General features: G+C 40.2%; 1 protein-coding gene across 1 annotated transcript in view; it reads left to right on the top strand.

Annotated features, from left to right (window-relative positions):
- Positions 1 to 23,525, top strand: part of ZNF407 (zinc finger protein 407) — a 372,851-nt gene that overhangs the window by 226,914 nt on the left and 122,412 nt on the right. Inside the window, exon 7 of the mRNA XM_068147570.1 lies at positions 3,187 to 3,307. Coding sequence (XP_068003671.1) covers positions 3,187 to 3,307 — 121 coding nt within the window. The remainder of the gene's footprint in view (positions 1 to 3,186; positions 3,308 to 23,525) is intronic.

Here is a 23,525-nt window from a genome sequence, read left to right as displayed (position 1 = left end):
TGGGGTTGGTTTGGGAGTTTTTACCCTTATTAATTTTTAAATACATAGATTTTGTTCTCACAGTATTGGATACAATATTTTATACTCATTAAATAGTGTTGTTTTAAAATTACTGACAATATTTTTTAGTTAGTGTTATTTAAATTTTCCATGAATTATATCCTTGACTGGGGTGAGGGAAAATCCTCCTGGGATACGCAGTGGCAGCCTGTATAAAAATAAAATTTATTGCCTGAAATGTCTGAGGGCAGGAAGTGGGTAAGGAAAACTGGGACACAAAGGCTGCTGAAGAGCATCCTGGCTCAAAGATAAGGCAGACCAAAAAAACCCTGGACATAAATGAGTAGGTCTGAGGAAGAATTAAACAGGTAAAAAGTACTGCTGCTAGAGCTAATATGCTCTTCAACATGCCCCAACCCAAAGAAATAGCTTGCCTTCTTTTAGATTTTTTTGGCTGTGCCTATTAGCCTGGCAAATTTTCCATACAACTAAATATTTTTTCCCATGTGCAGCTGCTAAGAATTACAAGCCATGCTATGCTGTCTTTTCCCCTCCCAGTTTAGCTGGCTTTTGTTGTGAGGTAATGCTGTGATGTATTTTCTGTCAGGTGAGATTTACACATAGTCCACTTGACAGGAGCAGTTAGACCCAAGGATTTCCTAAGGAGAAACTTCCTGGAGCAGCAGGCAAGGATTATAATTTTTCTTCTTGGTCACAATGGATTTTGCAAGCCCTCCTGGCTTCTGTGGACCCTCACTTGTCTGTCAGCCTCACTGGCCCTGCCCCAGCAGAGCATCAAGCCTTTACCTGATGCATCCTCCCCTGAATGGCAAACTACAAATATCCTTTCAGTTCAGATCTGTGGGTTTTTTTACAAGGGGGTGAGTTGGCAAGGTTCTAATGCATTTTAAATGAAAGCAGTTAAAATAAGTATGTATGTTATCTAAAATACCTGTGGCTTTACTACTTAGGGTTGAAATTGTTGCTATCTCTTTTAATACCAGAAGATAAAATAAATCAGGCGCAAGAAATGTTCAGTTCAAGAACAGGTTACGTTGCTAGGGAGTCTATGGCCTCCCAGAGAGTTTAATTGAAGCAGCAGCCAGTACCATTCAAGCTGCTGGAAGAGTCAGCTTCTCCAGAGAAGGGAGTCAGTCAGTGTCTGACAAGAAAACCCCATTTGGGGCAGGAAAGACATACTTTCTAGAAGTCTCAATTTGTCCAGCATAGAGGCTTCCACATTGTGTCCTGCCCCCTCACCTTTCCTTGTCCCATGAAACAATAAATGAAAAATTGTGGCTGGTATTCTCTGCAGCAGCTGCTAAAAGCAATTATTCCAATTCTTTATGGAGCTTTCAGAAGCTGTTCAGTTGTCCTTCCATACAGCGTTACAGACACTTAGGATCTTGCATTTCTTTTTTTCTTGTGGGTGGAAGGAAACCCCAACAATCTCCAAGAAGGAAAACTGTAGATTTGTCTCTCTTCTCAGAATTCTGGCAAGTCTCGAGTGTCTCAAGTAGGAAGTCTTGAGTGTCTCATGCTTTAAGCAGGCTGGGAAAAAATCTGTCTTGGAGGCATTGCTGCTTGAGGATGGCCTTTTGCCATGTCTTCTGCTGGTGATGTGCCTCCTGTCAATCTGAAAACCTGAAAACAGTACCTGCTAAGAGTTTTATGGCTGAATTTTGAAACCTCCTATTATAGATCTCTGAATGGTCTACAAGGTAGGTGTCCATCTCTAGCACTTTTGTTCAGTTATGGATGTTGATTCCTTGTGGAGTCTTTAGGATAAATACTTCTGAAGGCTTGCACAATACAATCAAGATTGCATAAATTGAGAGCTGCTTTTTGTCTTTTCCATATAAAAAGAAAACTGATGCCTCCTTTAATAGTAACTGCATGCACCTGTAAGCCAGATGGGATATTTTTTGAGCAAGCAATTGGAAAACAGGATGCAGGTGTCTTAGCTAGGCATGAAAGGGTGTGTAGCTGTCATGAGACTTTTTCTTAGTGTCTTCTAAGGGGTGGAGCCCTCTGCTGACACATAACTTATTGACTAGAATAACAGAATCACAGAATGTTGGGGGTTGGAAGGAACTTCCAGAGGTCATTGAGCCCAACCTGCCAAAGCAGGATCAGCTAGGGCAAGGCCACACAGGTGGGTTTTGAAAGTCTTCAGAGAAGGAGACTCCACAGCCTCTCTGGGCAGCCTGTTCCAGTGCTCTATCACCCTCAATGTAAAGAATTGTCTCCTCACATTGAGGTGGAACCTCCTGTGTTTTAGCTTGTACTCATTGTTCTTTGTCCTATCACTGAGCACCACTGAAAAGTGACTGGCACCTTGTCTTGACACTCACCCCTTGCTAAGATCCCCTCTCAGACTTCTCTTCTCCAGACTATACAGCCCCAGTTCTCTCGGTCTTTTTTCACAGGAGGATCTGTTCCATTATCTTGCTGAGCAGTAGGGTCTTCCATATTTCCCTTTTTGAAAATGGGGTTATGTTTCCCCTTTTCCAGTCAGTGGAAACTTCACCAGACTGCTGTAACCTTTCAAGTATGATGGAAAGTGTCTTTCAAGTTCTGCTGCTGAAATTGGCCCACTGTTCAGAAAAGATGCACAAGGGCAGAAAGATAGCAGGCAAGAGAGGAGGAATGGAGCACTGAGTTCTGGTTCATATCCTTAGACCTGGTTTATGTGTGTTATGTAATGGGTAAGATGAAAAATCCAGGATGAGAGACAAAGGCACTTTCCTCCTGGAGATGTTCCTTTCTAAGCAGGCAGAGAATACACACTTCAGAGTGATTTATTGCCTTTGATCTCCAACAGTGTTGCTTTCAGGGCTGTTCATGGGCCCAATTTCAACAGAAAATGTAGGGTGATAGGAACACCTGTCACTTGGTGGTAATATTTTCATGAAATAAGGCCTAGTAACATGCTTACCCCATTTCTCCTCCCTTTTGCTGCTGTGTAACACCACTTCGGAAATCAACTGGCAGGCGATCTGCATAAGTCATAGTAAGAATAATATTTTGCAATAAGTAATAATTGCACTTGGAAAGTTATTTTGTATTTTCAGTTTCTGTGTGTACATGGACTAAAATCCATCTCAGGGGATATGCAATTTAGACTTTTCTCCCTTTTCTGTGGATGAAAACTGATAACGCATATCTTCTCTTGTCACCTTCTAGGAGAGAAACCATTCAAATGTGATGAGTGTAACTTTGCTTCCACAACCCAATCGCATCTGACACGACATAAGCGTGTCCATACCGGAGAAAAGCCTTACAGATGTCCCTGGTGTGACTACAGGTAATGAGTCATTAACTAAAGCATGATGAGAGAAGGGTTAAGGTGATCAGATGAGGTTCATTTGAAGTCACCAATAAAAATATATTGCCATTAAAACACCATCAGGGCAGCAGTAATTGCGTATTAAATTAGGAGCTAAATTTAAAAACTTAGTCTTTAGTATTTAGGTATTACTTTATAAAGAAAAACAAATGATGGGAAACCTTTTAGTGGTAACACTGCAGTGCTAATGTTGAGTGTTTGCCTCACAGCTGCTCTGGTGTCTGTTGGAATTCTCCATGGTAAGGCCACTTATCTGCATTGCCTTTTCAAATCAGTTGCAGTTTTGAAATTTTTCTCGGTTGAGTTGCAACCATTTCACCAAGAAAGAAAAAAGTCCTCTAAAAGGTTTAGCAGCCTAAATACTCACCAGACACTTATTAGAACAGGAAGCAACTGTAGTTAGTTACAGTGCTGCAAAGTCTTGTTTTCCTGCTCCAGTCTTTCTTCTCCTTCCCAGCCAGGGTGTTTAGATGAGAGTTTACCATGTGGTTGGTTACGTGGCCGAGTTTGTCATGGTGCACCACTCAGTGCCATCCTCTTAGTGTAGTGTTATCAAAAGTCACATGAATGGGCAGTTAGGATTACTTTTCATGTTCATCCCATGTGCCTTCTGTTCATTATAGAATACTTATTAAATTATCTTCTATTGCTTCATAAATGATTCCTTACTCATCTTAAACATACTTTGATAATCTTGAATCCTTCTATACCTTAAAGTGAGGTGGCTAATTTGTGTGTACCATGAAAGAATCCATAGAAGTCATTCATGAGCATTTTGTAAGAACTGATGTTTGAAAAGGTTTTTTTTCTCAGGTGTATTTGCTAAATGGCATATCATTATTGTAGTGGTTTGAGCCTTAACTGGGAGTTAAAAGCCCAAATGGGGAAAAGGCTGAGAATCTCTTCCCCATTCCCCCCCCCCCCCACCTCCTCCCTCCAAACAGAGAGGGAAAGGAAAAAAGGGGTAAGGAGCAAATCCTCTAAACAACAATCTGGAGTCGGCTTGCAAGTAGAGAGGCAAAGAATTTTTCTTTAAACTGTATATATATATATATATATATGACAATAACAGGAAAAGTTCACAAGGGCAAGGAACAAGGGTGGATGGGAGTGGGACAGAAAAGAACAGTACAAAACCAGTCTTTCTCTGAGGAGGCGCGGAGGCAGCAGGGAAAAGGATCAGGTCCGGCCACATGGCTGAGGAGCAGGAGGGCAGCTGCAGTAGCTCTCATCCAGCAGAGGCAGGAGCCAAAAAGGAGATCCAACAGCTGTGATGTCCTGCTTTTCATACCCTGGCTGGGCAGGGAGGGGGGAGTGGAACAGACTCAGCTTTCCCGGGGGAAACGCCCTGCAGGGAGGGTAAAGTACCCGCAAGCCCTCCACCCTGCTTTGGTTTTTTTTGTTTTCAGAAAAGGGCGTTAACCCACCACAATTATGTAATTAGATGCATGCACTGGGATGCATGCATGGAAGATGAGAAAGTTAAACATTTGGTTATACCACTGCATCATTATCTATTTTCTTAGAATAGAATAGAATAGAATAGAATAGAATAGAATAGAATAGAATAGAATAGAATAGAATAGAATAGAATAGACCAGGTTGGAAGAGACCTTCAAGATCATCACGTCCAACCTATCATCCAACACCACCTAATCAACTAAACCATACAACCAAGTACCCTATCAAGTCTCCTCCTGAACACCTCCAGTGATGGTGACCCCACCACCTCCTCGGGCAGCCCATTCCAAGGGGCAATCACTCTCTCTGTCTAAAACTTCCTCCTGACCTCCAGCCTAAACCTCCCCTGGCGCAGACTGTGTACTCTTGTTCTGGTACTGGTTGCCTGGGAGAGGAGACCAACCTCTGTCTGTCTGCAACCCCCCTTAAGGTAGTTGTAGAGAGCAATAAGGTCTTCCCTGAGTCTCCTCTTCTCCAGGCTAAGCAACCCCAGCTCCCTCAGCCTCTCCTCATAGGGCTTGTGTTCCAAGCCCCTCACCAACTTTGTTGCCCTTCTCTGGACACACTCCAGCAAGTCAACATCCTTCCTAAACTGAGGAGCCCAGAACTGGACACAGTACTCGAGGTGTGGCCTAACCAGTGCAGTATACAGGGGCAGAATGACCTCCCTGCTCCTGCTGGCCACACTGTTCCTGATGCAGGCCAGGATGCCATTGGCCTTCCTGGCTGCCTGGGCACACTGCAGGCTCATGTTCATCCTACCATCAACCAGCACCCCCAGGTCCCTCTCTGCCTGGCTGCTCTCCAGCCACTCTGACCCCAGCCTGTAGCTCTGCCTGGGGTTGTTGTAGCGAATGTGCAGAACCCGGCACTTGGATGTGTTAAATCTCATGCCGTTGGACTCTGCCCATCTGTCCAGCCTGTTGAGGTCTCTCTGCAGAGCCTCTCTACCCTCCAGCAGATCAACTCCTGCCCCCAGCTTGGTGTCGTCCGCAAATTTACTGATGATGAACTCAATGCCCTCATCCAGATCATCAATAAAGATGTTAAAGAACACAGGGCTGTACTGAGCATACAACTGTAGTGTTCTTTAGTATAAGTTTTATTGTAGTTTCGTAAAACAAGGTTATATAGCAAAGCCTTGCTGCTCTCATAATGCCTGGTTTCGCACTGTATATGAGCTCCTTCACAGAAAGCTTCTGCAGTGCCCATGCAATTTCTGTCCAAAATTTTTTGTTACATTGTTTTGTGCTTGCAGAGCAAATGTTCTCTCAACTGTTTTCTATTGAGCACCCATTAAATTGCTGCCTAGAACTGCAGAGAACTACATTTGATAACCTTGAGGGGGGCTTCTGTTCCTGTGCCACTCTCTTAAGAGTTCTCCTGGTTTTTCTTTCTCTTTTTCTCTCCCTGTCCCCTTTATATTTCTCCCTTTCCCTTTTCCCCCTTTCCCTTTTCCCCCTTTCCCTTTTCCCCCTTTCCCTTTTCCCCCTTTCCCTTTTCCCCCTTTCCCTTTTCCCCCCTTTCCCTTTTCCCCCTTTCCCTTTTCCCCCTTTCCCTTTTTCCCCTTTCCCTTTTTCCCCTTTCCCTTTCTTCCCTTTCCCTTTCTTCCCTTTCCCTTTCCCTTTCTTCCCTTTCCCTTTCCATTCTTTCCCTGTCCCTTTCCATTCTTTCTCTGTCCCTTTCAATTCTTTCTCTTTTTTCCCTTTCCCTTATTATTATTTTTTGCTTTTTCTTAAATTGAATAATTTCTGTCACCTTCATCTAAGAAAGAGAGGTGGGTTTTGGTTTGTCAGGGTCATTGTGCTAAAAGGTCTCTGTTGAGTGAAAGAGAACATATAAGCAATAGTGTGATGTGGCATGCTGCAGTGAAGATATAAGAAGGGCTATTTTTGCTGCATCTTTGAGGAGACTTAACCATGTGGTCATCCACTTTAATAAACCATCCCAGTTAGAAGGAATAGTCTTATGAGACAACTAGACAATGAGAAGTGGATAATGGTGGGGTTTTGCCCATGGCTTGAAGACCCTAGAGACTAGGAGCATTGCAGGTGTGAATGAGTTGTTTGGGCTGGTTACACACACGAGAGAGATGTAATTCTCTCATGCTGTATGACAAAATCCAGACTTTAATCATCTCTTTAGTGAAAGATGGGACATAATTTTTCTTTGGGTGGAAAGATTTCTGCAGAAATCTGTAGAAATTCCAAGAAAGTACAAGTTTTTTTGTTAGCATTTTATTGTATTGGAGGTTATTAGAGGAGAAGCAAGTGTAACTTATTTTACCAGGATTAACAAGAAATCTCTGAGCATCTCCTGCCTCTATATTATTGAAAAATAAATGTTTCATGGTAATAGGACCTTAGTTTCCATCCCTCACAGACCAATTTTGACCTAATCTTTGGAGGCTTATCTCTACAAATACCAGCTGATGAAGCTTTGATTCTGCAGGAAATTTGTTCTGAGCTCAGCTGAAAAACATCTGGCAGGGATGCAGGAGTCAGATCTGTGCTGCTGCTGCTGCATGTTCACAGAGGCAGTGAGGCACTCCTTGTAGCAGTGGAAGAGCCAGTAGAGGAGCTGCTGTATTTATTAGCCCAGCAGTCCAGCTTGTGCCTGCCAGTTTCCACAGGCCTGGGATATTAGCCAACTTTGTTGGCAAGTGTATTTTTTGCTCTCTACTGACTTCTCTCATTTTTTTCCTCTCTCATTTATTGTTTTAAGTAAGGGAATCACATGTTGCCACCTCGTCAGCTTACCCCATCCTATCTCTCCTCATGGAAAGGTATTAGCAGGTCTACAAATAATGTGCTTTTCCCCAGTTCAGCAGACACTGTGCACTCTTATTAGTGTCACCTATGGAAAACATAAACCCAAGATTTTAAGATCTGCTGACCTAGTGATAAAATTCACCCTAGTGAATGTCTAGTGGCTGAGTTCTCACTGCAGTGCTTTCAGTTCAGCCCTTCACTGTAAGTTCATCCAGACTATTTCAGATGTTGCTGTTTAGTGTTGCTTGGCAACTGCAGACTCTTTAATGACCCTTGTAGTTTCAGCAAGGTGAATATTTCTCATTTTGCGTACAGATATGGAGCAGAGTATTGTTAGGGCTACCATAAAGTCACCTTTCACTGATAGGAGAAGTGATCTCTCTAAAGTATTTTGAGACACTTGAATTAGAAGAGTGTCTACATACAAGGTATTTTAATTATTTCTTTTCAGTTCATCAGTGCCCAGAGGGTTCTTAGAGATTCCTGATTTCAAGCTTTTCAGTTCCTCAGGAGGAAATTGTGAACAATTGTCCTGCAAAAACTCTTGCCAGTGTACTGAATGAAAGGCTAACTAAGCCTGGCTAGCAGTACAGAAAGAAAGCTGACCTGAATTTAGGAACTGTTATGAAAATCTGGATGACCTATGACTAGAAAGGCACCTAGAGGATTTTTTTTCGCCCAGTTATTAGTATTTTCTTTGCTTAGTAGCAAAAATTGAAGTGAAATAAGCTGTAAGATACTATAGAAGAAATACTGATTTTGACTGCATGGAACAGAAAGGAAATTTATTCCCTATGAAACCCACAGCATGCAAAATTATTTTCTTAAGTAGTAAAAACCATAAATGGGTTTGGTTTTCTGAAGTGGATGTCTAACTTAACATTTTTAGTTCCAAAATTACAGACACTCAATAGTATGCAAAGTCCCCCCCAGAAAATGTGAGGTTTTGCTCATTTTATTTCACTAAGTTGCTTTTATTATCTATGTTTGTGGCTGTACTTCAATATTCTTGCAGAGATGTTACCTTCCATCTTTACTTTTTGTGCCATGAATGCCTGATGTTTATTTTTATCCAAATCTTTTGTATATTAACAACACTGAACTCTATCCACACTTCTATCCAGAAGTATGCACCTTCTAGTAATGATTACAACTTGAAATTCTATTTCTAGTGGTTTTAAAATCTAATTCCTTTGAAGGAAAAAAATACATATATTCAAAAATAGAAAAATTTGCTTGCTGCACTCAGCACTGTTGAGGCTACCTTGAGTATTGTGTTGAGTTTGGGGGCCCTCACTATAGGAAGGACACTGACATGCTGGAGCATGTCCAGAGCAGGGTAGCAAGGTTTGTGAGGCGCTTGGGGTGCATGGCCTGTGAGGATTCTCTGAGGAAGCTGGGGTTGGTCAGTGTGGAGAAGAGGAGGCTGAGGGGAGGTCTTATTGCTCTCTACAACTACCTGAAAGGGGGTTGTAGCATGGTGGGAGCCACCTCTTCTCCTTGGTGTTGAGTGACAGGACTAGAGGAAATGGTTACAAGCTGTACCAGGGCAGGTTCAGGCTGGATGTTAGGAAATATTTCTTCCCAGAAAGGGCTATCAAACATTGGAATGGTCTACACAGGGCAGAGTGGAGTCACCATCTCTGGAAGTGTTCAAGTAGTATGTGGACCTGGTGCACAGCAACATGGTTTAGTGTTGACCCTTGAGTCAAGGGAGGTGATTCTCCCCCTCTACTCTGCTCTATTGAGACCCAACCTGGAGTACTGCATCCAGTCCTGGAGCCCTTATTACAGGAGGGATCTGGACATGCTGGAATGTGTCCAGAGAAGGGCCACGAGGAGGATTAGAGGGCTGGAGTGCCTATCCTATGAGGATAGACAGAGGGAGTTGGGACTATTCAGTCTGGGGAAGAGAAGGCTCCGAGGAGACCCTATTGTAGCCTTCCAGTATCTTAAAGGGGGTCTACAAGAAAGCTGATGAGGGACATTTTAGGGTATTAGGTAATGATAGGACTAGGGGGAATGGAACAAAAATAGAAATGGGTAGATTCAGGTTGGATGTTAGGAAGTTCTTCACCATGGGTGTGGTGAGACTCTGGAATAGGTTGCCCAGGGAGGTGGTGAAAGCCTCATCCCTGGAGGTTTTTAAGGCCAGGCTGGATGTGGCTCCAGACAACCTGAGGGGTGAGGGGTTGGAACTGGATGATCCTTGAGGTCCCTTCCAACCCTAACAATTCCATGATTCTATGAATATTGGGTTGAACGTTGGATTAGGTGATCTTTGAGGTCTCTTCCAACCAGAAACATTCTGTGATTGTGTGATATATGGTTATATTTTCATAATTTGTATTTTCACTTTAGATCTGCCCAATTTAGATAAAAATATGCAGCATTTTCCTTTGCATGTCTCTCCATTCTTAAGTCAATGTGCTTTGTCATGTAAAAATATTAATTCACTCCTAATTAATGTTCAGCTTAATTTTATAATGCAGAATTGGTCTCGTAGGGCCCTGCATCTCCATTATGTATGCAATGCTTATTTTATATTTCTTAGTCATTTAAAAAAAGATGTGTTCTGTGACTGAACTTTTCACATTACAAGATCCTAGAGTTACACTGACAGCAATACTGTTTGCTTTTGGTAATGGGCACAGTAAGTAGTGAAGAGCCGTATAACCTCCTGAAACTGAGCAGTGCTTGTGAATTTCATAAAGTCATAGAATCATTCAGGTTGGAAAAGACCCTTGGGACCATCAAGTCCGACCATTAACTCTACTCTATGAAGTACCCTACCCCCAAACACCCCATCTAAATAACCTTTGAACACATTCAGGGATGGTGACTCAACCACCCCTCTGAGCATCCTATTCCAATGTCTGACTACTCTTTCTATGAAAAAAAAATTTCCTAATGTCCAGTCTAAACCTACCCTGTTACAGTTTGAAGGCATTCCCTCTTGTTCACTTGCTAATTACCTGTGAGAAGAGACCAGCACCAACTTCTCTACAACACCCTTTCAGGTAGTTGCAGAGAGCAATGAGGTCTCCCTTTAGCCTCCTCTTCTTCAAACTAAACAGCCATGGGCAAGACATTCTCAACCTGCAACATATTTAGGCACTTGAATTTAACATTTAGAAGTGCTAAACTCCCCTTAGTCTGATGATGTCACTGAAAGATGTAGGTATGCAGCATTTTCAAAAATTGAGCTGGTGTTCTGCATGTGTTTAAAGTAAAGAATAAGGAATCTCTTTGTGGTCATATGTCAGGCTTTAAATTCAGGGTACTGACTTTCCATGTTACTACCACAGCTTCTCAGGCAAGTAATAATTTATGTTCAGGGTGTGTGAGAGGGGGATGTTTCACTACAAAATGGATCTGGATTAGATTGTTTTGTGGTGGAAGAGCAAAAAGCAGAGTTAAATTTGTTGGAGCTCAGGTCTCAGGAGGAGCACTCACATAGTTTTGTGATACAGAAACAATATTGCTACAACTTCAGTGTGGGACAGGTATAATGTTATTGTACTTTGTGCCATCCTTGTGCTGTAATTAAACAAAATTACCTTCATTTCTTTGGGATTTCATTGAATGGTACATTCACAGAGTACTCATGGCAGTGAAGGGAAGGAGAAAGAGAGGGATTGGTGATGTTCAGCAGGCATGGATAAGGGTGTTTAGAAGCTGTATAAAAATCAGGCCAGGAAAACAACATTAATTCCATAAATGCACCTTTCTATAAAGTACAGGACGTGTGAAGGATGCCTTACAAGCCTGAAAATAAATAGCATACATTTTTAATATAATTATGTGAAGTAAAATAAATATTTTACATTTATTATGCATAATAAAATAATTAGACAATGTTCTATAAGGGATTGTGGCATCTGAAATTCCAGCTGCAGAAGGATTCATTGCGTATTTTCAGCAGCAGTGGCTGCATGACTTAGGGCAAGTGACTCCACAGGGGCTACTTCTCTTTTTTTTTTGGACAGCATCCCTAGGGAGTTCCTGTTTCCCTCTGACTTAAGGTATGTGTTCATAGGCTGTAAAGACCAGTTTATAATACACTGCAGGATTTGCACCTACATCATAAGAATGTGCAAAGTAAGTGTTTTCTCTCTGTTTATTTTGGTGACTGTAATAAACTTCAGTTGTCTTGGTGGGATGGTGTCAGCTGTGTAATGTCCCCTAGTTATATCAAGGATAACTAGGGACTGCTTTAAATGCTGAGGTAACAACATGTACATATTTATAGCAAGCCAGAAAGGCTGGAAAGGCAATGTCTACATAGAATGATAAAACAATGTATTTGTCATTGACACATTAACATTAATACGCTCTTTGTAACCAGCAAAATCTAACATGTATGTAGAGGAAATAACTGGGTTATACAATTGTATGGAACATTAGGCTGATGAGGACTCCCAAGTGGCAGCCACCACTGCACTGTGGAAAAACCACTTTTTTGTATGTATCACAAAGGCAGAATTAGCAAAAAAGTGCATTTACTTTGTACTAATAAAAAATTGCTAAAGACAATAATGCATGCATGTTACAGAGAAAACTGGGCCTTCAGGAAGCACTTAAGCTTCTGTTGTGATCTGCAGCAGGAGCTGAGGATATCCAGTGCCTTGTGGTAGCAGACTTATCAACAAATGAAGTTAGAACTTTAGAAAGAAATCCTGTCGGTGCATGGGCATAGCTTCCAGACACAAATCTCCTTTGAATATTATTCAGCTCGTAGTTTTAATAAACATTCAGATAAAATATTTGATAATATTTCTATTGATCTGGAAGAAAATATGCTGTAGCATTTAAGTTTATAAAAGAAAAATATTCTGAAACAAAATTTAGATATAGCCACAAACCCACTTTAATCTAGTGAATATGTGGCATGGAAACATTTGTTGGTAACATTCCTTTTGTGATGTTTCTGTTGCTTTATAGAACTTTTTATATTCAGCTAAGTTATAACAAATAGTTCATGTGGCAAACTCAGAATAAAAATCCACAATGTGATACTGAAAAATACAGATCAGCTATTATGTTGACCAAGAGCCTTGGTTCCTAACATTCAGAGACTTGTAGAACCAGAGTACACAAACAGTGATTGTCACTCACTGCAAGACTTGCATGCTGTTTGCACTGACTGGGGAATCCTGCTTCTGCTATTTTGGAGAACTGTGCTTGTGACAGTATACCAAAGAACTTAAACTTCCTCTCTCACAGCTCTCCCTGTCCTCCCTGAGAGATGCCAATGGGCCACTTAATGTATGGTTATTAGGAAGCATGATTGTTTCTTTAAAATAAAAAAGACATGTGTGTGTACACACACGCACACAAATATATTGGTGTATGTAGACTTGATGTATATGGTCCACAATGAAATTGCCCATGTAAGAGCCTTTTTGCACAGCATGCAATAGTATAGTCACTTTGACAGGTCCTTTGCTTTCTGTATGTTTAAATTATAGCAATAGTAAATACACTTTAAAATACACAATACACAATAAATACAGTAAATGCACAATATGAATTTTTATTTATTTTAATGCATAATACCCATTACAGTATGGAAATCATAGAACGATTTGAGTTGGAAGGGACCTCCAAAGGTCATCTAGTTCAACCCCCCCTGCAGTGAGCAGGGACATCCTCCATAGAATAGAATAGAATAGAATAGAATAGAATAGAATAGAATAGAATAGACCAGACCAGACCAGACCAGACCAGGTTGGAAGAGACCTTCAAGATCATCGCGTCCAACCTATCATCCAACACCACCCAATCAACTGAACCATGCAACCAAGCACCCTATCAAGTCTCCTCCTGAACACCTCCAATGATGGCAACTCCACCACCTCCTCAGGCAGTCCATTCCAATGGGCAATCACTCTCTCTGTGTAGAACTTCCTCCTAACTTAGATCATATTCCTCAGAGACTTGTTGAGTCTGACATTGAATATCTTCAGGGATAGGGCCTCAACTACCTCCCTGGCTAACCTGTTGCAGTGTTCCACCACCCTCATGGTAAGGAACTTGTTCCTAATATCCAATCTAAATCTACTCTAATTTCAAACCGTTGCCCCTCATCCTATCAGTACAGGCCTTTGTAATAATTCAATGTGTGTTGTTAATTTAGGCTTCCTTTGGTGTTTTGGTGTTTTTGTTTCTTATTTCAATTTCTGTATTTCTTCCCGTTTTCCTTTTTGTTGTTGTTACATATGGGGTTTTTTATTATTATTTGTTGGTTGTTTTTTGGTTGTTTCTTTTCTGTGGCCATGCTAACTAAGAGAAATTAAAATTTGCCTTTTTTAATTCAGTGAATCTGTGGTTCTCATGCTAATGCTGAGCCACTGGACTTGAGATTTAAAGGATCCATCCAAGTACCTTTAAACTAGTGATGCAATTGCAAGCACTGGTAATACTATTCTAGCCTCATTTTGGCTTGAGTCCTTTGAAGAACAAATGTTAAGACCTGTATTTTAGCCTAAATGTCACGCTAGATAGTTCAGGGGTGACCACTGAAGTTTAGTGTTGCAGAGATATGCAGCCATTTTGATGTCAGTGTAAAAATTCCTGTGTAGCTTTAACTTCCGGCAGCTTTTCTCTGTTGCAGCCTGTCGTGATCCTAGTTCAAGGCTCTGTCAGTTTGTTCACACTTTAAGTTCTGCAAAAATATTCTTAGGCTCCTGATAATTCTCAGTAGTTATGGTCTCACACTTGCTGTTCAATTTGTGCTTTGTCCCTAGACTTCCCTCTGCTGTACTAATGCTCTTTTTTGTTGTTTTTGGTGTGGTTTTTTTTTTTTTGGTTGTTTGTTTGTTTGTTTAAATCAGTGTCCAACACACTTAACACAGAGCCTGAAGTATTTGATGTTTAGGAAATATGAATAAAACCACTTCATGCAGTGGACAGTGGACAGATTAACTAGTGTGTTCTATTATCACATTTTATCTTCTCACTGTCCTCACATTTCTTTTTCCCATTGCATGCAGTCAGCGCTGTCTTATCTATTCCTCTTTCTTAAGGAGCATAAATATCTGATAATAAATATCCCTATATTTATATTTAATGCATAATTAATGTTTATAAATCTGGAACACCAGCATATCTTTCCAACTGAAATAATCTTAAGTAGGTGTACTTTGATAGTAAATAAAATTTTAGTACTAACCTTAGGATGAATAGCAAGGCTATGGTCTTAATATAGCTTTTAGTAACACAAAACACTTGTAATTTCCTGTTCTTACAGTGCTCCTGATAAAAATATACAGTGAAGGGCTTTCTTTATGTCTACAAATAAACTTTCATTTGTTGAAATAATTTGATCTAAAAATAATCACTAGCATCACAGCTTAATTAATATGACCCTTTTAGGTAAAATTAGGTTTAAAAAAGCCTGAAGTGACTATATATGTTTTTTTTGCTCTTGCCTGTTAACACAGAATATAACCTAAACATGTTTGTTTCTTTTATCATTTCTTAATCCCCAATTCAGTCATTAAAAAAGAGCTGTAGTTATCTTTGGGGGCGGTCAAATCTACAAGGCATTATTATTATCATTAAAATATTGTGGTAGTGTTACAGGCCTGCAAGATGAAATTAATAGACACTAGCCTGTTGCATTACCTCTGGTTTATTCTCCAGGCATTATGGCTACTACCATGTAAAAACGTTCCTGTGTTAATGCTGTCCTTGTGACAATCTTCCCTCTTCCTCTTTCATACATGACATACAAAACAAGTTAAAATGTTGGCAATTGACAGAACAAAAAATCAGTTCAGAAGCAGTTTCAGAAAGAGGTGTTAGCCTAGTGCAAGAGGGAGGGAGGGAAAGGATTTTTTCCCTTTAAAGGCTGATGAAAATGGGGGAATGAAAAGAATTGCTGAATAGAAAATAAATGAAAAAAGGAAAGAAGGCATAAAACCTGAGCTTTCCTGTTTGAGAAAATATTGCCACTTAGATACTTCTAATGCACTAGAATAGGTCAGCAAGTTAGTAATTTTCTAAATAAATATGGCTTTGTTAGGAAACTCTTGATTATTGAAGCTAAATAAAACTGTGCGTTACGTCAGAGCTGCCTTTGCCACTTTGACACCTTCTGCCCAAATTCAACTGGGGCTGTATGTTGGGACACTTTGGAAACACACTCATTAAAGCCCATGACTCCACCATAAGGCTCTCTGCCTCAGAAGTGGAAGTTGTCGGCTCCTTGCACCAGGCCTCTACATTTGCAGTATGGCTGAAAGGTCATTTTTCAGGGACCACAATGCAGCATGGTGGGACTGAGGCTCTGAGGCAGGCTTGGCACCTGGATTCTGGGAGGCCAGTGCTCCTGGCAACCCTCTCCCAGTGTGGTGGGGAACTCCTATACTCTGAAAGCCCATCTCTGTGATCTTCAGCTCTCTAAACTATGTTTCGGAGACAAAGGCATCAGACACATGGGAGCTTGGAGTTCTCAGGACATTGCTTCACAACACATGGATTCAAAGCTGCTGCTTAGGTTTGGCCAGTAAAAGCCTTGTCAGGAGCAATGAGATCTTGTCTCAAGGTTTGCATGTGCCCTGCAGCTTTCTGTACCATCAGTAATGTTTTCAGTTTCCTAAGCTGCTGGTGAAGATGATGTGGCTTAGGGAGGACAGGCCATTTGGTCTGAAACAGCTTGTCTTCCCTAAAACCATTTTGCAGATTCTGCTGTATGATACTCTATTGTCATAAGTCATGGATCAAGGATGTATTTTCACTTGAGTCTTTACTTTTAAAAAAGGCAGTGTGGGGAGAAGCCTGTTGTCCAAGTAACTTAATGAGTTACTTGTTTAAACTATTTTGTCCCTGACTGGGATGGTCTTTGTGGTTTAGCTGGGCCTGTTTAGGTCTGAACAGCAGATGTTGATACTGTTGAGGCTTCCTGAGAAACAACACATAAAGCCCTCAGTTTTGTTATTGCAAGTGATGGGAGTGCTCCTCTGGTGTTGTCATTGTTACCCTTTTTGTATGAAAACCTCTTAAAAAAATATCAAAGGGTATTTGCAAGGTGTTGGTCAGTTATCATTTTAGTTTCCAGTTTCCTTTCTACCTATTAAAAAAGATAAAAGTGTTAATAGAAGCATTCATTGAATTTGCTTATTATATTAGGTTTGTTCATGCAGTCTTTAACCTGTTGCATACTACATGTACCTGAATTGTATGCTTTAATTTCTTTTTAGTGTTTTCTTTTAATAGTGGAGAAATAACCAAGGGAAAACACAAATGAACAAAAGCATCCAACCAAACACAAACTCCAAACAAACAAAAAACCCACAAAAAACCCTACCACCACCAAACACCAAAACCAACCAACCAGACAAAACCCCAACCAACCCCCCCCCACCAAACAAGTCAAAACAACCCAAACAACCAAAACCAGAATCCAAAATATATATGAAAAAAGGTTGTTCTGCATTCTTAGATGGCATGAGTCAATGCTATTGCTTCTCATTGTGCATCCTCAGAGAAAAGATGAGGAGCGCCATACAGACAGGTTATACATGCTGAGGGTTAGTGTGCTGGGAGAGATAAGCTGATGCAACCCTTTCTCCCAGCCATGGACTTGGGGATTGGAGTAGAGACACTCTTGATGTTTCCCCACCTCCTTCAATAAATGAACTGAAATAGGGATGTAGTAGGAACCAAGAGGAATAGGAAATAGCTGCTGCTGTTCATGGCCTGAGAGCAAGCTGATTACTCTTCATGAAGTAAAGAGGAGGCTTCAAAGTCACTTTTCACTCTTAAAAACTGTGCAGTTCTCTGTGGTGCTCCCGGTGTTGGTAGTGCAGCTGGAGGTTCCTCTGTACCTCAGGCCACCTGACCTGCAGTCCAGGGCTGGTTTGGTCTTCCTTCCACTTAGGCAAAGTGCTCAGCTCACTGTGATTCCTAGAATATAGGTCCATACACACACACACACACACACACACACACACATATATATATATATATATATAATGCTTTAAAGTAACACTTCTGATATTCTTCAGCGTTGCTCTCTTACATTTTTAATGATGCTGTCATTTAAAAAACACCCAAGTAAAAGCTCTGTGGTTCATAATACTGTAAAATTATTTGTGTTAAAATCCTGTAAATACATAAAGTGGTTCTAGTGACATCATCAACTGCCTGAACATCATCCTAGTAGTTCATTGTGATGGTATGTAAAATATAGTCTTCATAGCTTTATATTTGTAACTTCAATGAGCTCTCCTTCAACCCCTATTCAAGATAGCTTTAGAGTCTAACAGCTGTTGTTGAGGAAATAATTTGTTCTGCTAGAAATCCTGTGTGGAACATCTTCCCATACTGAGATTCCTCATAAATTTGCTCTTGGAATTCTTCATTCACAGTCTATAGGGCAAACAATACCCAAAGTACTTTTGAAGTTGTAGAAAGTACTGTGATTAGCTAAATGAAATCTGAAGTTCTGAAGAAGATGAATTATGAAGAAAAATGTGGCATTTCATACAACATTTGTTAACAAGCTTTTAGTAAAACACAGAGAACCGTTTCCATTAACAAATTTGGGAGATACCTGCTGTATTTTAACATATAAAAAGCCATTTATAATTTGTTTTCTTTTCAGGAGAGAGATGTGACTGTAGTTTAAAAAGACAATTTTTATAAATGGGTTGACGAGGATTGATTTTTCAGCCTGATGTCACCAGCTGATTCTGAGACTTGTACCAGCCCATCCATTTATCTTCTGTCGGTTTCTTTAATAACTTTTTAAGCTGTTGGCCAATTTCAGTCAAAACTTAAACACCATAGTAGCTGCTGAGGTAATTTAAGTTCCTACATGTTTCCTGAAAGAAGTGGATGAGGAGAAGAGAGAGAAAAAATCCTTAAGAAACAAGCAGGCATAATGCAGCTCTCCTGCATTCTTCTCTCCTATAGCCAGACAGTGTATTATTCCAGCCTCACCACCCAGCACAGCTACTGGTGGGAATATTCTGAAGGACATGTAAGGAAGCTGCTGTTAATGCACTGGGAGATGCAGTGAACAAGAATACAAAGGAAAATGTGCTTCAGTTAGTACACTGGTCATGTATCAGCGGGTTTAGATCCCAAATTAACTGTTTGCTGCAAATTTCAGGATGGGTCATTTTAAAAGCCAAAACTTGAAAGGTATGTTTGAGGATAAAGAGAACACACACAGCTATCTGTATTTTTGTTTAGCAAATAGATTATTCGGAAGAGATTTGTGCCCCTGAGATTGAGAGCACTGACATTTCTTAATGAATTAGAAGAAGCTTCCCATTATAGATATTACTTCTCAAGTGCTTGTTTTGGCATTTCTTCTGTCTTCATTAGGTCATTTACTGATGAACTGTGACATAATGCATAGGTCTAGACAGATGTATTTACATGAGGAAAAGTTTGAGCAAATACGAAGTTTTTTTTGCAGATTTTTAGTGGTACTGAGCATCCATGCATTCTCATCTCACATGGGTTCCAGTGACTCTGTACCTATTTGGAATTCAGCCTCTCCATTTAGGTGACTAAATGTGGCTTTCATCACATTTTAATTTGAATTTTAATTACTCAGCCTTTAAGATTTTGATCAGCACTAATAAATTATGCCACAGTCATTTTCTACGTTATTTAGCTGATTGATTTTTGTGTGCTAAAATGTAGTCATTTTGAGGAGCAATAAAAGTACTTCCAAGTACAAGAAAGGTTTCAAAGATAAAGACATTTGTACCACATTTGTTCAAGCCCATCCATTCTGTTCAAATAAATGCAGCCAGATCAAGTCAGGCAGTCTGCTGTGTGTTGGCTGGTGGTGGTGCAGAAGGTGAGAGATGACTGTGCAGTGTTGGATGATGTTAGCTCTATTAGTGCTCTAGGTACTCTGCAGAAGTGTTTTCTGAAAGGCAAATACAGCATTTGTTTGCTCTGAGTTCTTTTTCACCCACTTTGGTGCCTGAATTTCTTTTGCCTCAGAACAGTATAACATAATGTCAGGACAACCTTTATTTTCTTTTCTGCCCATTTTTAGTTTCAGTTCATCAGTAACGTGGCAGGAGCACTGTAACAGAAAGGATTATAACTAAGCCCCTCTCCATTTATGCATCTCTGCTCCTAGCTCAGTCAGCTCTCACTGGATGGATAATACGTAGTGTTGTGGGGTATAAAACTAATGCAAAACAAAAGTAAAGACAGTGGATAAAGTCCTGGCCCTGCTGAGGTTAATCACATCATGTCCTCATTGAAGTGACAGTTCTCTGCCTGTCACAAAGTGCTTGCTTTGAGAAAAATGGAAAGCCAGGGAGCTGGCAACATCTTTCACAAGACTTTGTATCCTGAACAATGAAAACATCTAGGCAAGTAGATTATGGGACCAAGTATCCAGATAGTTTCCACTTTGCAGAGGACCCAGATCTCCTAAATCATGCCAAGAACTATCTAAATCCAAAAGCAACTACTCCTTTAGGAGTTTCTGGTTTTCAATTTACCCTCTACTAAGTTTGAAAGTTCTTGCACAACTAAGTGCAATCACTGAAGCATGGTCAGAAGTCTCTGTCCTAAGGGGATGGATATCTCTGCCTCAAGACTTCTGGCACGACTTCTTAGTGAATAGACTCCTATTCCTATATTCTTGGGTATGTGTTAGAGGCCTGAGTGAGGATTCAGTTAATTAATAATGGCAGTGCTGTCCACAGCCTAATTCTAGTTATTGTTAGGGTTCTCAGCTGAGAGGGCACAGAATAGGATTTTGGGAGCCTGTTGTTTGTGTTTTTTAGGATGGTTATGTGGGGAACTGAAAACAGAAGAACAATTCTGAACACAAGGATTAGATCTGCATTTGGCTCCTGGCAGTTCCTCACTGTCTATTGGCAGAGTTTCAAGAAGATAGGGGTATGTGCAGGATGTTGCATGCCACTTTCCTGGGACACAGGATAACAGGATTCAGCTCTCCTAAAGATAAGGGCAGCCCAAAACTCACAAGTGGTGTACTAATTTATAGAAAGAGACACCAGTGTTTCCTTTTCCTAAGGCCCTAATGCTTTGTATTGGCTACCTGCACTTTCTTTAGAAGCAGCAGACACCTAAATTAAGTAAACCTTGGTAACTGTATAGTTCTTTCTTACCTCCACTAATTGTATTAAGAATCTGAATGGTTATGGAGATCAGACCAGGTTGCCTTCTAGCACTGCTGTGTCCAGAAGTTCACCTAAATGGAACAGAAGCTTCTTTCTCCTCTGTTTTCTTGATACCACCCTGTCTCCCAACCCTATCACTGTTTTTAATGCCTATTTTCTGATTTCAATATTTAGATGGTTGTGGATTTTTTTCTGAGGAAGACTGATTTTTCTGTTCCTCAGTGCAGCAAGTGACGTGACATCATTCTGTCATTGTGGGAACATTCCCCCTTTCTTGGAGCCAGTTTTTACATCGTAAACATAGGATTGCATTTCACCATAGGACTATGGGAAACCCTGTACCCTTATAGTGAAACCTTACTGTTGCCAAGACTGTGATACTGTTTAATGGCCATAAACTCAAAGAAGCCTGAACAGCTGTGAGCCTGCTTTCAGCTGAAGTGCAATGTAAGTGCCTAATTCCCATAGTCTCCTTAGAAAATCTCATGTCTCGTTTCTAGAACTAGTAAACCAATACCTTTCATGAGGACTAAGTGCATATAAATAGAATTTTTCAAATACATCTGCAATTTGAAGTCTTGTACAGGATCCACCTTGGCTGTTCTAGTCTGCTTTTGTTTTTAAACCTGACCTTCAAATACGTGTCTCTCTAAATGCATTTCTGGGTGCATTTTCTTTTGTTCCCTTGTTTTGAGATCAAGTCATTGTTATGTAGCTGAAGAAAGGGCAGTACTGAAAGCAATGTATCTCAGGATGCAAGTGGAACTGTATAGACTCTTTTCCTTCAAGCACAGCTTCTTGATGTATAACAATTCAGTATTTAGAAAGAAGGGGCATCAGGATATTATGAGCCATATTCTTCTGTTGGTATTTGCTTCATGTTAGTAAGCTGCTGTGCTGTTAAACTCTCAGAAATAGCCTTGGAACATAAACACTGCTTCCATTGCAGCAGCAAAAAGAAATTAAGTAAGTAATCTGTATACATCTACTAACAAAAAAAAAAAAAAAGCAGCATACATATATATATAGTTTTCTTCCAAAGGTCTATTATTTACTTAATTTATGTTTTCTTTTTGGAGAGTACTTGGATTATTTATAATAGTTACACAGTAAACTCCTGTGGCTTTTAAAGAGGTATGTGGATTAATGACATCTCAAAGAATTGTTTTACAAGAGTGCTGTGGTATTCTTAGAATGAGTGCTTAGGTAAAATAGTCACTGAGGGCATGTTATTCATGCAGGCATATTTTGTACAAAATCCTATGTATTTTTTGTTATCTATGCATGCTGACTTGATCCAGTAATGTAACTTTGTATGCATACGTGTAACATTAAGTGTATGAACAGGTCCAGTTGCTCTAAAGTTGGTTGCGTTCCCTAGAATAACGTTCTGAATTAGCCCTGTAAGAGCTGTATTACTGTGCTGCAAATTAGATTCAAAGAAATCTTTTAGTTTTGTATAAAAGGTGAGAAGTGCAGGGTTTTTTTCTAGTGTTTTTTGTTTTGTCGTTTGGTGTGTTGTTGGTTTTTTTTTTTAGTTTAAGAGTGGAATATATGTTTTCTTTAGCTGTAAAAGCACAATCAAGGCAACATGATAAGTGAGTCAGTGTTGTAAAAGTAAAACTAATTTTGCCTTCACTCACATGAGCTATAGAAGCAGGAAGCTTTATTGTCCCTGGGAAGGTGATAAGGCAGAGTAATTGTATATTATACTGTCCTGGAACATCTGCCTGAAGACTGTTGGAGCAATTCATCTATCATGGACGATACAGCATGTTTTGTCTTTCTGCTTTAACCCATCCTCACTGCTGGCCTGCACGAAGGTTTTGATAGGGACTGTGCCTGGGCTGGGGCTCACATTAATCAGTCCCCTTGTTCAACACTCCAGCTGACATAATTACAACCTGCGCACAGCAGTTATTCAAGTCGAGTCCTTGTCACTCGTGGTGCGAAACTACACAGCTCAGATCCCGAAGGAGATTGCCTTATCACACAGAACAAGGGCTCACAGGAGTTGAAGAGAATAGAAATGGGAAAATGTCTTCCGGGAGTACTATATATTCCTTTAAAATAAGACATTTGAGAGACTTACAAGGGACAAAGAGAAGCATTGTGCAAGGTCTGAAATGAACAGGTTATTATTTTTAAAAGGATTACACAGGCCATTTTTGTGAAATGGACATGGATTATTAAATAAATTCAGTGGTCTCTCTCTTATCATTCAGTAACTCTGCCCTATTAGTTTTGTTCAGAAGTGATAAAATAGTTTTTGACTTGTATAAGCTTTAAGTATCTCTCAGTAGAAATCATCAGAACACAACTAATAAAAGCTCACGCATTATAGCAGTAAAATTGGCACACACATAAGGGAAGATCTGCAAGGATCAGAGTTAAGGGTGAAGGGAGAAGCATGTAAAAGGGCTTTCAGAGCAAGTTCATTAGTTTCTGCTGTAGTATGATAGAGGAATGTGAAAGATGAAGTCAAAAAACAGCTTTCATATTTTCCCCTCTTTTCATGTTAACCCTCTGTGGGGAAAAAAGAACATGCAAGTCTGTAACACTATCTGTACTAAATGAAGGAAGGTGATTTTCATGTAATATGATGGAGGTTGTATTAACGTGGGTGTGTTGGTTTGTTTGGTTTGGTTTGGAGGGGTTTTTTTGTGTCTGATTTTGGGGGTTATGAGGGGGTGGGGTGTTCTTTGGTTGGTTTTTTTGTGGGGGGGTTGTTTGGTGGTTGTTTTCTTTGCGACAGAATCTTTGCATACATGATCATAGGATGATGTATTTGGCATTGGTCTATAAGATTTC

The sequence above is a fragment of the Melanerpes formicivorus genome, unplaced genomic scaffold (genome assembly GCF_026170545.1).
Source record: "Melanerpes formicivorus ecotype bairdi unplaced genomic scaffold, bMelFor1.0.p_v2 SCAF_15, whole genome shotgun sequence".
Lineage (NCBI taxonomy): Eukaryota > Metazoa > Chordata > Aves > Piciformes > Picidae > Melanerpes > Melanerpes formicivorus.
The sequence above is the reverse complement of the archived record's forward strand: the minus strand, read 5'-3'. Positions and strand labels throughout refer to the sequence as shown.